At 44.2% G+C, this 13,305-nt stretch overlaps 1 protein-coding gene across 1 annotated transcript in view; it reads right to left on the bottom strand.

The window, feature by feature from the left end:
• LOC126278487 (lipase 3-like) overlaps positions 1 to 13,305 on the bottom strand; it is a 133,158-nt gene that overhangs the window by 23,798 nt on the left and 96,055 nt on the right. Inside the window, exon 4 of the mRNA XM_049978647.1 lies at positions 3,572 to 3,714. Coding sequence (XP_049834604.1) covers positions 3,572 to 3,714 — 143 coding nt within the window. The remainder of the gene's footprint in view (positions 1 to 3,571; positions 3,715 to 13,305) is intronic.

Raw genomic sequence — 13,305 nt, 5'->3', positions numbered from 1 at the left:
TTTTAGAACGATTTTGTGCCATTCCATTTGTTAATTAAGAGAGGGTACCCTTTTATAACGTTATTGCTTCTGAAAGTTATTTAAACATTATACCAGTGGTTGAGATAACAACCGTCATTCTAATTTAATGTAAATTTTACTTATTTGCACATTCTTGGGGAACGCTGTAACCCTTGCTATCATTCCTGTTTGGTGATGTTTTCAACTCGGTGTTCTCCTTCTTTGGCCACCTTGTGTTTAAGTATAAGAATTTTTGGACTGTGGACTCTTATGTGGCCGGTTAAGTTTTATTAAATTTTTATTTTTCTCTTGTGACCATGAAGTTTAGGTAATTTTATGGCTGTTTAAGTTTGGCGTGAATGTTGTATCATAAGTATCCTATTTGTGGTTAGGAAAACAACGATTGTGTGCGAGCTATAATTCACGTTTCTGTCATCGCTGATTATGGTTCAGTATTCAAATTAATTGTTTAATTAAAATCTTAATTGTGTATAATCCAATTCAGTCTTCGATAAATAAAAAAAGGGGAGACAAAGGTCGGAATGAAATTTTTACACTGCCGTTTTTTTGACTCTGTAATTTTGTAATAATGAAAGTTGTTCTCTACTCAAAATTAAAATTATGTACCCCCCACAAGTTTGTCCATCAGCAGAAATCCCTAGGTTCCTATTTGCTTCAGTAGTTGTGCAATTTGAGCAGCAAACAGGTCAAAAAGCTGTAAGAGTTTTCACATAAAAATTCGGAGACATTACTTTTCAAAAAGCCCTTGAAATTAGCTGTATATAATCGTACTATGTGATCAACAGTATCCGGACACCCCCAAAAACATACCTTTTTCGTAATAGGTGCATTGTGCTGCCACCTACTAACGGGTACTCCTTATCAGCGACCTCAGTAGTCAGTAGACATCGTGAGACAGCAGAAAGGCGCCCTCCGCTGAACTCACGGACTTCGAACGTGGTCAGGTGACTGGGTGTCACTTGTGTCATACGTCTGTACACGAGATTTCCACACTCATAAACATCCGTAGGTCCAATGTTTCCGATGTGATAGTGAAGTGGAAACGTGAATGGACACGTACAGCACAAAAGCTTACAAGCCGACCTCGTCCGTTGACTGACAAAGACCGCCGCCTGTTGAAGAGGGTCCTAATGTGTAATAGGCAGACATGTGTCCAGACCATCAGACAGGAATTCCATATTGGATGAGGATCCCCTGCAAGTACTATGAGAGTTGGGCTGGAGGTTAGAAAACTTGGATTTCATAGTCGAGCGGTTGCTCATAAGCCACACACGTAGGTGAATGCCAAACCACGCCTCGCTTGGAGTGAGGAGCGTAAACATTGGACGATTGAACAGTGGAAAAACGTTATGTGGAGTGACGAATCGCGCACGCGATGTGGCGATCCCATGGCAGCGTGTGGGTATGGTGAATACTCGGTGAACGTGATCTGCCAGCATGTGTAGTGCCAACAGTATAATTCGGAGGCGGTGGTGTTGTGTGGTCGTTTTTTCATGGAGGGGCTTGCACCCCTTGTTGTTTTGCGTGGCACTATCACATCACAGGCCTACATTGATGTTTTAAGCACCTTCTTGTTTCTCACTGTTGTAGAGAAATTGGGAGATGGCGATTGCATCTTTCAACACGATAGAGCTCCTGTTCATAATGCAAGGACTGTGGCGAAGTGGTTGCACGACAATAACATCCCTGTAATGGACTGGCCTGCACAGAGTTCTGACCTGAATCGTACAGAACACCTCTGAGATGTTTTGGAACGCCGACTTCGTGCCAGCCGACCGCTGTGACCGAGCGGTTCTAGACGCTTCAGTCTGGAACCGCACTGCTGCTACGGTCGCAGGTTCGAATCCTGCCTCGGGTATGGATGTGTGTGACGTCCTTAGGTTAGTTAGGTTTAAGTAGTTCTAAATCTAGGGGACTTTTCTTTGCTGGGGGGGCTGCTTGAGGGCTTGCATTACCCTCTTCAGCCTTTTGCTGTATGAGTACATACATTTATTTATTATTTCAGTATTTTTTGGAAAAGTGCATTTAATCATATTTACAGTATGGAGTATGAGACAGTATACAAAAATATAAAATAAAAGAAAGTATATTAAAAATAAAATAAATTAGAAATTGAAGTTTAAAGATTAAAGATTTTAAGTCATATTGAAATACAGTATAAGTTTTATAGATTATACAATATTTTCCATCATGATTACTCCATAAATTCTGTTCGAATACTTTAAAATACACAGAGGTTGTAGCATACGATAAAAATACAGTACAGTAATATACAGCGCGGATGCGCTTTGAGGTGACTGATGTTTGTGCTATAGTGTGGTGTTGCTTCATTTGATGTATGTGAGTTGTGGTGGTGTTATTTCATGTTACTACTTAAGTGATTTATTTATTTATTAACTACATGTGTGTCTATCTGTATTGATAGATATGGACAGATATGCTTAAACATTAGCATTAACATCGAGATTGACATTAACATTGACAGTGCCACTTTTCGTTACATTTCCTGCTACAGGTGGGAGGTTTGGATTGTTTGATGTTATACAATTGATTTGAGTTAATTGGGCGCTCTCATGTTTACATCAAGTCCTCCAATCACCTTAAGGGGATGACTTTCGTGGCAGTGGTGAACAATTGAACAAATTTTATGTCTATGCTACTTTTTATGTCTAACTTAATTCAATGGTTCATGTGTGTGTGTGTGTGTGTGTGTGTGTGTGTGTGTGTGTGTGTGTATTTTCGGGGGTTAGTTTCTGTGTCTTTGGGTCAGGTGTGGGGGAAGTGGGAGGTCTTGGGTTAGTGGTTCCATGATGGGGACGAGGTCGGGGTATTCTTGGCTGGTGTCGTCTGCTACTGTACGCGATGAGTCTAGGGGACTGATGACCTCAGATGTTAATTCCCATAGTGTTTAGAGCCATATGAACCATTTTGAACTTTCGTGCCAGGCCTCGCCGACCGACATCGATACCTCTCCTCAGCGCAGCACTCCGTGAAGAACGGGCTCCATTCGCCAAGAAAGCTTTCAGGACCTGATTGTACGTATGTCTGTGAGTGTGGAAGCTGTCACCAAGGCTAAGGGTGGGCCAACACTATATTGAATTCCAGCATTATCGAAGGAGGGCGCCATGGACTTGGAAGCCATTTTCAGTCAGGAGTCCGGATACTTTTGTTCGCATAGTGTATCTATCTCGAAGAGTTCCTTTGGCAGAGTCATGAGTGTGATTAAATAGTAAGAGGACAGACTAAAGGGGGCTGACGAGTGTCTGCTCTTACTTAGATAACAAATATCCGAAATGCTGGAAGAAGGTCACATTTGCCAGCTTGGTCTTGCCATTGACAAGACAGTAAGGTGCTGCGTTGGTATCAGTTTCTATTCGTTCTAGTAAGTCCAGTGGTATGTCTTTGTTGAGAAGGCGAAGTATCTGAAAGGTCTTCTCCACAACAAGTAACTGAAGCAAGTAACTAATCGTAGCTATGAGTGAGTAGAACTCACTTGACAGTAATAATAGATGTGATAGTAGTAGTAATAGGGAACGCCAGCACTGCGTACCTCAAAGGAGACCAGCCGGTCGCGCGTCCCGAGGAAGAAGGCGGTGGGCAGTGTCGAGTTGATGACGTGGTAGGCCGGCGGCTGCTCGCTGCCGTACTTCCTGAGGTTCTCCTCCGGGCCAAAGTCGAACGCCTGCAGGCGCTCTGGGGGCGACAAGAAGAACACTGTGTCATCCTACCTGCGCTACGAGTACTGTGCGTATGTGACGTGACGGGAAGAAGAAGAAAATTGCGAACAACAGACGAGGGCAACGTCACGAGGAAAAGTACACGGCAAGGGGACACGCAGCGGCACCTGCCATTGCGAGGACGCGAACGTCAGTAACGGCACCAATAGACACGTAAGCAAAGGCGGTTAAACTTCACTGCGTCTACACTGGGCCTCCTTTGTCAGCCTTCACCACCTGATTCACTACATTAATTGTATGTACCACAAAGTGCGTATGTATTTTTTGTTTTGATTAAATTGAACTATAAGGGGGGAGAAAGAAAGGGAAAGGCAAGGGATTGATGATATCTGCTGCATCAGGACTCGGTGCGGCGTCAGGGGCGGCGAGCGAGAATGTGTGCCAGACTGGGATTAAAAGCCGGCGTCTCCTGCTCAACAGGCAGCTGCGCTAACCACTGCGCAACCCCGGACACGGTGCTGCACAGATCGTCTCGGTACGCGTCTCGGCGACCACGCGATCCCAACTGGCGTGACTAAAGCCGGCTTCACACACGCAACGAAAGTATCGCCACAAGTCAAGTCATTCTGAAGTGGCGCTGTGAGCTACTGTTCACACAGGACGCCACAAATTCTTCGTAATTGCACAGTTTGCAAAATGGCGTCACCTGTATCAGATGATTAAACGGCTGTGCATATTACTAAATAAGATGTTTTGGAAACATAATAAATGTAAAACATTACTTACCAAAGTGTTTCTCGTCTCTTTTGTCTCGACTACATGTTTTAAGAAGCGGTCTGCCGCTTCAAACCAAGCAAGGCTGGGTTTATAAATACTGTCTGTAGACGCACCACTCTTAAGTGATTACAGTACTTTTTTGTGTTCATTCATGTAAGCATTTCGAATTTTTAACTTTGTTGTAGCTACATCAATTCCAGGTACATATTCACGCACACTGTTTACTGTTTCAATTACTGCAGCGTCCCTAACATTTCTGTCTTTGTATGATTCGCTTTTGTGGTTCAAAAGGCATTCTCGTACTTCATACACCTCCAAGAATCTCATAATTGTCGCTGTTGACCCTCTTTCGACATATTAATAGCAAACGCACAAACAAAAGCACTATTTGCGAACGAATACGCAATAGAAAGGCTTGAGTCCAGCCGCGACGTAGCAATCGAATGACGTTATTCGATTGTGGAGAAGGCGAAATGGCGCAACAAAGCAGAACCAAGTTCAACGATTTGTGGCGTGACAAAAGTTGCGCTTCTGAAATGGCGCCACCGAAAATTATGAGTTCACACATGCAACTACAAAGCAACTGCAGTTCGCCATTCGCAGTGGCCATACTTTTGCTGCCTGTGTGAACGCGGGTTTATTCGCAATCCCGGTCAATGTCCTCTATGCTTGCTACTCAGGGATTGCCGCAGGAGGTCGGACGCGATTGTGCAACTGCAATGAATGTGATTCACTTCCATGAGCAATGAATCCACAGTATTCAGGGCGGATTCACTGTTAGGACCGACCTCCTGCCGTAATCAAATATGGTTCAAATGTCTCTGAGCACAATGGGACCTAACGTCTGAGGTCATCTGTCCCCTAGAACTTAGAACTACTTAAACCTAACTAACCTAAGGACATCACACACATCCAGGATTCGAAACTGCGACAGTAGCGGTGGCGCGGTTCCAGACTGTAGCGCCTAGAACCGCTCGGCCACTTCGGCCGGCCTCCGTAATCTCCCAGTAGTGGGAATGGGGGCGTGCCCAGGGAGTGCAGGTAGGTGAGAATGTGGATCAGCCGAGAAGCACGCCGAGATAGGCGATAAATGCTATGTCCGGGCAGTGGAGTGCTTAATGGACCGACGATGAACTTGAACAGGCGCCATGGGACATCCGCCCCGAACAAATACAACCACTCCAACGAATAAAATGAGATCAACAAACAAAAAAATAAGCAGGAGAGCCAGGGTTCGAATCCTGGGCTGGCACACAAATGTCGCCGCTGATGCCACATAGTCCTGATACAGTTGTATCGAGAATCACTTCCCTTTCCTTTCCCCCCCTCCTCCTTCACTTTATGTTATACGTTTTACAGCTACGGATTCTGCGTGGTGTTCCTTCTTTCACACACATCACAAAGGACAGACATACCACATTCATTTCAATTATATATTCATTTACTTTTTTGCCTAACTGTGTTACATATAAATTAACTGACGTCTTGCACTGATTGTAAAACACTAGCGTTCAACACAGGACAGATTGCTGAATATACGCTAACGGCCATTAAAACACCACGAAGATGACGTGCTACAGACGCGAAATTTAACCGACAGAAAGAACATGCTGTGATATACAAATGATTAGCTTTTCAGAACATTCACACAAGGTTGGCGCCGGTGGCGACACCTACTACGTGCTGACATGAGGAAAGTTTCCAACCGATTTCTCAACAACAAACAGCAGTTGACCGGCATTTCTTGGAGAAAAGTTGTTGTAATGCTCGTGTAAGAAGGAGAAATGCGTACCATCACGTTTCCGACTTTGATAAAGGTCGGATTGTAGCCTTTCGCGATTGTGGTTTATCGTATGGCGACATTGCTGCTCGCGTTGGTCGAGATCCAATGACTGTTAGCAGACTATGGAATAGGTGGGTTCAGGAGTGTAATACGGAACGCCGTGCTGGATCCCAAGGGCCTCGTATCACTAGCAGTCGAGATGGCAGGCATTCTATCCGCATGGCTATAACAGATCGTGCAGCCACGTCTCGATCCATGAGTCAACAGATGGGGACGTTTGCAAGACAACAACCATCTGCACGAACAGTTCGACGACGTTTGCATCAGCACGAACTGTCAGCTCCGAGACCATGGCTGCGTTTACCCTTGACGCTGCATCACATACAGGAGCGCCTGCGATGCTGTACCCAACGACAAGCTTGGGTGCACGAATGTCAAAACGTCATTTTTTCGGATGAATCCAAGTTCTGTTTACAGCATCATGATGGCCGCATCCATGTTTGGCGACATCGCGGTGAACGCACGTTGGAAGCGTGTATTCGTCATCGCCATACTGGCGTATCATCCGGCTTGATGGTGTGGGGTGCCATTGGTTACACGTCTCGGTCACCTCTTGTTCGCATTGACGGCACTTTGAACAGTGGACGTTATATTTCAGATGTGTTACGACCCATGGCTCTACCCTTCATTCGATCCCTGCGAAACCCTACATTTCAGCAGTATAATCCACGATCGCATATTGCAGGTCCTGTACGGGCCTTTCTGGATACAGAAAATGTTCGACTGCTGACCTGGCCAGCACATTCTCCAGATCTCTCACCATTTGAAAACGTCTGGTCAATGGTGGCGGAGCAACTCGCTCGTCACAATACGCCAGTCACTATTCTTGATGAACTGTGGTATCACGTTGGAGCTGCATGGGCAGCTTTACCTGTACACGCCATCCAAGCTCTGTTTGTGTCAATACCCAGGTTTATCAAGGCCGTTATTATGGCCATAGATGGTTGTTCTGGGTTCTGATTTCTCAGGATCTATGCACCCAAATTGCGTGAAAATGTAATCACATGTCATTTCTTGTATAATATATTTGTCCAATGAATACCCGTTTATCATCTGCATTTCTTCTTCGTTTAGCAGCTTTAATGGCCAGTAGTTTATTCGTTACTCAGTGCCCGACATCAACCTTTGCTGTTTTCCCATGTGGTGAAATCTGTATAGTTTTTCGTGACAAGTATGTCACTCCACCTTTGTTATGTATGTACTGTGTTTCATATCGTCCATCATTTTATTTCATATAATTTGCTTTCGAATGTACAGTCCGGTTTTTGAACTGGTTTAACAACTGAAAATGCTATATTCTTGAAATGCCACGCTTAACCCGCAGGACACGACGGATAGAATAAATTGTGTAAATGAGCCAAAATAAGGGGCTGTCAGTTACACTCGAACTCGTTACAAGAGCCCAAAATTTTTTTGAATAAACAGCTGTAATTTTTTGGACTTAATTACCGGCTGAAACCCACCTTAATTTAAAAACTACTGAAGGCCAAGAACTAAAAACAGAAGCATAATTGAAACTCTAAAAGGGAAGCCTTATCTTAAAACAGTTCTTTATTTAGGTAGAAGTAAACAAGTTAAATACAAATCGGCTGGAGGCCGAACACAAAAAACTCCAAAACATTATTTTTTTAAAACCAAAGTCCTTACGTGAAACAGTTCTTTAATTTAGGCTGAAGGCCTTAAGAACAAACAACTGAAGCTCAAACGGGTTGAAGGCGGAAGACTTAAAAATTCCATAGGTTGAGGTAAGGAAGTTAAATTCAAATCGGCTGAAGGCTGAAAATTTAAAAATTCAAATTTTTTTTTAAATGCGAAAGGGCTTACGTGAGACAGTATTTTAAAGTAGGCTGAAGGCCTTAAGAGTGAAACAACTGTAATTTAAAACACAAAACCGGCTAGAAGCCATACAATTACCAACAACAAGAGCAAATTAAAAAATAAGGCAATACACACAAGAGCCTCCAGATGTTCGAGGGTCGGTCCGTAATTCAAACAGTAACGCTCTCTTAGGTGAGACAGGGGCAGTCGGGCCAACCATTCACGATCCGACGACAAACCAACCGACCGACAGTCAGCGGACCCACCGACAAGATAACTTCCACTTCAGCCGATCAGGGCTCAACAGGGAGTTCAACGGAACAATGTAAAAGATACTGGCGCCCACAACCAATCATAAATGGAGCTGTCAAACTACACTCCATTCTGGACAGCAACAACACGATGAGGAAACTACACTGCCTCAAATTTACGTCAACGCCCAGGTCAGGTAACCGGAACGTTAACGGCCACACGGCAGAAGATTCCGCTGGTGCACTTCAGTTCAAGTAACCAAATACAGTGAAACTCCTCCTGAGGGTAGCTACATTTTTCCAACTTGAAAACCACGTTGTTGCTCGCGGGAATAGCCCAATACCCGATAACGAACTCCAAACGACACAATGTGAACCTCTTTACTTGCTGGTAGGTTAAATCAAAACTCAACTTTCGTGTCCAGGGTCGGTGAGCCACGGACCTCGTAGCAATGGGAACAGCGCCACACTCTCCGACACCGCGTAGAGACCGCCGCCAAAACTACGACCCGCTGAGTATTCCTCGCTGCTCCACGCCAACCGACCGACTGCTCAGAGCCAGTGCGCCGACAACACTTAAAATAACTTCTCAGTCAAAATCACACAAACTACGCACAATTTGCCGAACTCTTGCACAAAGGAGAAGACAATGCTAATGGCAGTGACTGTACAGTAGCAGGGAGGAACCACGAGTCGGCACAGACAGCCAACCCATAAGCGATGGCCGGCCAAATACGCGTCATCCGGCAAGGCGACCGACCGACGACCAACAGAAGTGGTCGCCACTGCAGTCGTGTGTGTCGGCAGCCGTCGGGCGAGTCATGGCGGTCCGGACCTCTCTGCTGCTGTGCCTCGTCTGAACTTGCGCCGCGTGCCAACTCAAACACTGACAGGTCTGAACTAATGCTGGCAAGTTTCAACTCACTGGTCGACACAAGACGACTGGGAAGTAATAGCAGTCCAGCAAGGATAGCACGAAAGGGCTTATATCGATAAGAGCAGGTGGTGCTGCTCCTGGGCAGACAAAGCAGCAACTCAGCGACACAAGTAACTGAAACTAACATAACGACGTGGCAGTACGGGAAAAACAGGGTGTTAAATAAGAGATGGCACGAACACCAGCCACACACGGCTCAATTCTCGTTTCTCTTTGAGGTACTGGATGAAGTAAACAAATGGTTCCGAATGCTAGGCACCTTTTCAATTTAACTTAGGCGTTTGATTGTGTTTATCACAAAACATTGCTCCAGAAGTGGGATCATTATGGAATTCGAGGAGTAGCTCACTGTTGTTTCACCACTTGCTTTAACAAGAGAGACAACAAAACGTCATTATTCACGGTATTGAGAATGGCTATGATGTGAGGTCTGAGTGGGCCATGGTCAAATGGGGAGTGCCCCAAAGGTCAGTGCTGTGGCCACTCCTGTTCCTTATGTATACATTCATCAAAAACAGTTTGACTGTTCGGAGATGTCACTAAACCCGCCCAAAGATGTGAACAACCATGCATGAGCAGCGCCTATTAGACGGAGGAGATCCGACAGCCGATGAGTCCCAGTCATTCCACGAGGAAGGAGGTACACGGCTCGTGTTGTCTGTACTTCAAACACGCCTAGGCAGTCAACACCGCTGTTCGATCGCGTCCGCATTGTTACTTTGTGCCAGGAAGGGCTCTCAACAAGGTAAGTGTCCAGGCGTCTTGGAATGAACCAAAGCGATGTTGTTCGGGCATGGAGGAGATACAGAGAGACAGGAACTGTCGATGACGTGCCACGCTCAGGCCGCCCAGGGACTACTACTGTAGTGGATGACCGCTACCTACGGATTATGGCTCGGAGGAACCCTGACAGCAACGCCACCATGTTGAATAACGCTTTTCGTGCAGAAACAGAAGGTCGTGTTACGACTCAAACTGTGCGCAAAAAGCTGCATGTTGCACAACTTCACTCCTGCCATCCATGGCGAGGTCAATCTTTGCAACCACGACACCATGCAGCGCGATACAGATGGGCCAAACAACATGCCGAATGGACCTCTCAGGATTGACATCAAGTTGTCTTCACCGACGAGTGTCGCATATGCCTTCAACCAGACAATCGTCGGAGACGGGTTTGGAGGCAACCCGGTCAGGCTGAACGCCTTAGACACACTGTCCAGGGAGTGCAGCAATGTGGTGGTTCCCCGATGTTTTGAGGTGGCATTATGTGGGGCCGCTGGTGGTCATGGAAGGCGCCGTAACGGCTACACGATACGTGAATGCCATCCTCCGACCGATAGTGCAACCATATCAGCAACAAATTGGCGAGGTATTTTTTTCATGGACAATTCCCCCCCTCCCCCCCCCCAAATCGTGCACAACTTGTTAATGCGTCCTTCATTACAACGACATCGCTCGACTAGAGTGGCCAACACGTTCTCCAGATATGGGCCCATCGAACATGCCTGTGATAGACTGAAAGGGGATGTTTATGGACGACGTGGCCCACCAACTACTCTACTCTGTGGTATCTACGCCGAATCGCCTTTCAGGAGTGGGACAATCGGGACCAACAGTGCCTTGATGAACTTGTGGACAGTATGCCTCGACGAATACAGGCGTGCTTCAATGCAAGAAGGCGTGCTACTGCGTATTAGAGGTACCGGCGTGTACAGAAATCTGGACCACAGCTCTGAAGGTGGTACAATATGCAATGTGTGGTTTTCATGAGCAATAAAAAGAGCGGAAAAGATGTTTGTGATGATCTCTATGCCTATTTTCTGCCCAGGTTCTGGAACTCTCGGCACCGAGGTGATGCACAACTTTTTTTGAAGTGTGTATCAATGATATACCCTCTAGTATTACAGGCAATTCTAAAATATTTCTGTTTGCTGATGACGCTACCTAGGTAGGAAAGTTCCTTGTTTGCAACATTCGCTCTGTTTCAAATAGTGCAATTCATGACATAAGTTCATGGTTTGTAGAAAAGAAACTAACGCTAAATCACAATGGGCCTCCGTTTTTACTATTTCTAACACACAACTCAAGAAAACCCGACGTTTAAAATTCACATAATAGACATGAAACTGAACAGTTCAAATTTCTGGGTGTTGAGATGGATAACTGTCATGGAAAGACCACGTTAAGTGTCTTGTTCGAACGGTATCTGAAGTGATATTTCGACACGAAAAGTAGTCTACTTTGCTTATTTTCATTCTCCAACATTTTATGGTATTATGCTTAGAGATAACCCTTCCCACTCTCGAAGGATATTTTTGGCTCAGGAATGGGCGGTTCAAGCAGTAAGTACTGTAAGTTCGAAAACCTCTTGTCGACCCCTGCTCATTAGTGTGGGTGTTCTGACATTGGCTCGTAATTTATGTATTCTTTACTGTCGTTTCTTGTTTATAATATCAGCTTATTCCAAAAAATTAGCAGCTTTCAGTCAGTTAATACTAGGCAGGAATCCAATCTGCATTTGGATTGCAGTTCCTTAAGTCTTGTGCAGAAAGGTTTGCAATGTACTGACTCGTCCATTTTCAACAAACTACACAAGAATTTAAAAATCTTAGTAGTTATCCACGCTGTTTCAAACTGAAACTGAAGAGTTTCCTCATGGGTCACTTCTTCCATTTCATGAAATGTCTATCGGTCAAATGAAAAATATATTTTGAATACTAACCACAGGGGGCAATATTTTCTTTTTATTTCTAGGTAACGGACGAATACCATATGCCCGAGTTTACTGACAGCATACTTAATTTCTTTTCCTTCGGTTAGTTCTTCCCGTTATTGCATTCAGAAATGTATCTATCTTCATTAACATTCTTCACTGTCAAGCTTAAGATGAGCAAATTCCCTTACACTGAATATGATAACAAAGAAGCAGGCTATGACATAAACAAAGTAACCCAGCAGAATACACATCTGTGTAGCACGGGTGAAAAACATACTTGACAGCATATATGTGGAGAGTCACATTATAGAAAGTATAGGATTACAGATACACCAACAACAGAACGCAGTATATGGTTACAAGACAACAGAACCATATTAATGCTCATAACAAAAACATATTATAATGTATACAGTGCAACTGTTTTTAAATATTTGCAACAACGATCGTAAATCTTTATGTCTGAAAATATTGTAAGAATAGGAAAGTAAGCCAAGGGTTGTTACATCTAACACAGATGAAATAACGCATGCAAATAAGCTTAAGGCTGCAGAAGAAGTGGACGAGGCTAAACCAGGTAAGTGACTGTGGCAGTATACAATAGAAGCATTTCAGGAGGCAAAAATAATGGAAATATATAAATGTTCTCTTGAGATGATGTACAGGTTGTGTCAAAATAGATGTATGATTACTTCTTTAGTATGAATTGAAACGGCAAAGTAACTTTCGCCGTAATGAATCAGGATGCATTGGTAGGCTAGGTATAGTCCTGCCAAAGAAGTTTATAGTGAGTGGAGAGATATGGTTATTAGGTGACAGAAGAGCCGTCCAATTATTTACGACGAGAGAAGTGAGGTAAATAGGGAATTATAGTTAAGGCGACAGAACAGTCGACCAATTATATACATAGAGACAGAGAAAGGTGAAGTATTATTATTAGTCGACAGTTAAGTCGGCCAGTCATTAATGAAGAGTGAGGGAAGAAAGGCAAAAGGCGACGTATAAGTCGGTCATTAAATAGTATTTATGGGCTTAGTGGTTTCCCCCAAATATTTTATGAAGTACAAGAGAGGACACATGTTGTTGACATAATACACAACACTGACATGGGAATCTCATAAAAGACAGAAATGTAGTAAATCAGGATTAAATAGAAGGCCACATAATATGGAAGACAGAGAGGAAGACACACGTTGGTTTTAAATATGAAAGGACGGTAGAATAAATATCTAGCTAAGAATAATTAGCTCCAACACATTATAAAG

This window comes from Schistocerca gregaria, chromosome 6, assembly GCF_023897955.1.
Source record: "Schistocerca gregaria isolate iqSchGreg1 chromosome 6, iqSchGreg1.2, whole genome shotgun sequence".
Taxonomy (NCBI): domain Eukaryota; kingdom Metazoa; phylum Arthropoda; class Insecta; order Orthoptera; family Acrididae; genus Schistocerca; species Schistocerca gregaria.
Note: the sequence above shows the minus strand (reverse complement) of the source record. Positions and strands in the feature narration are given on the sequence as shown.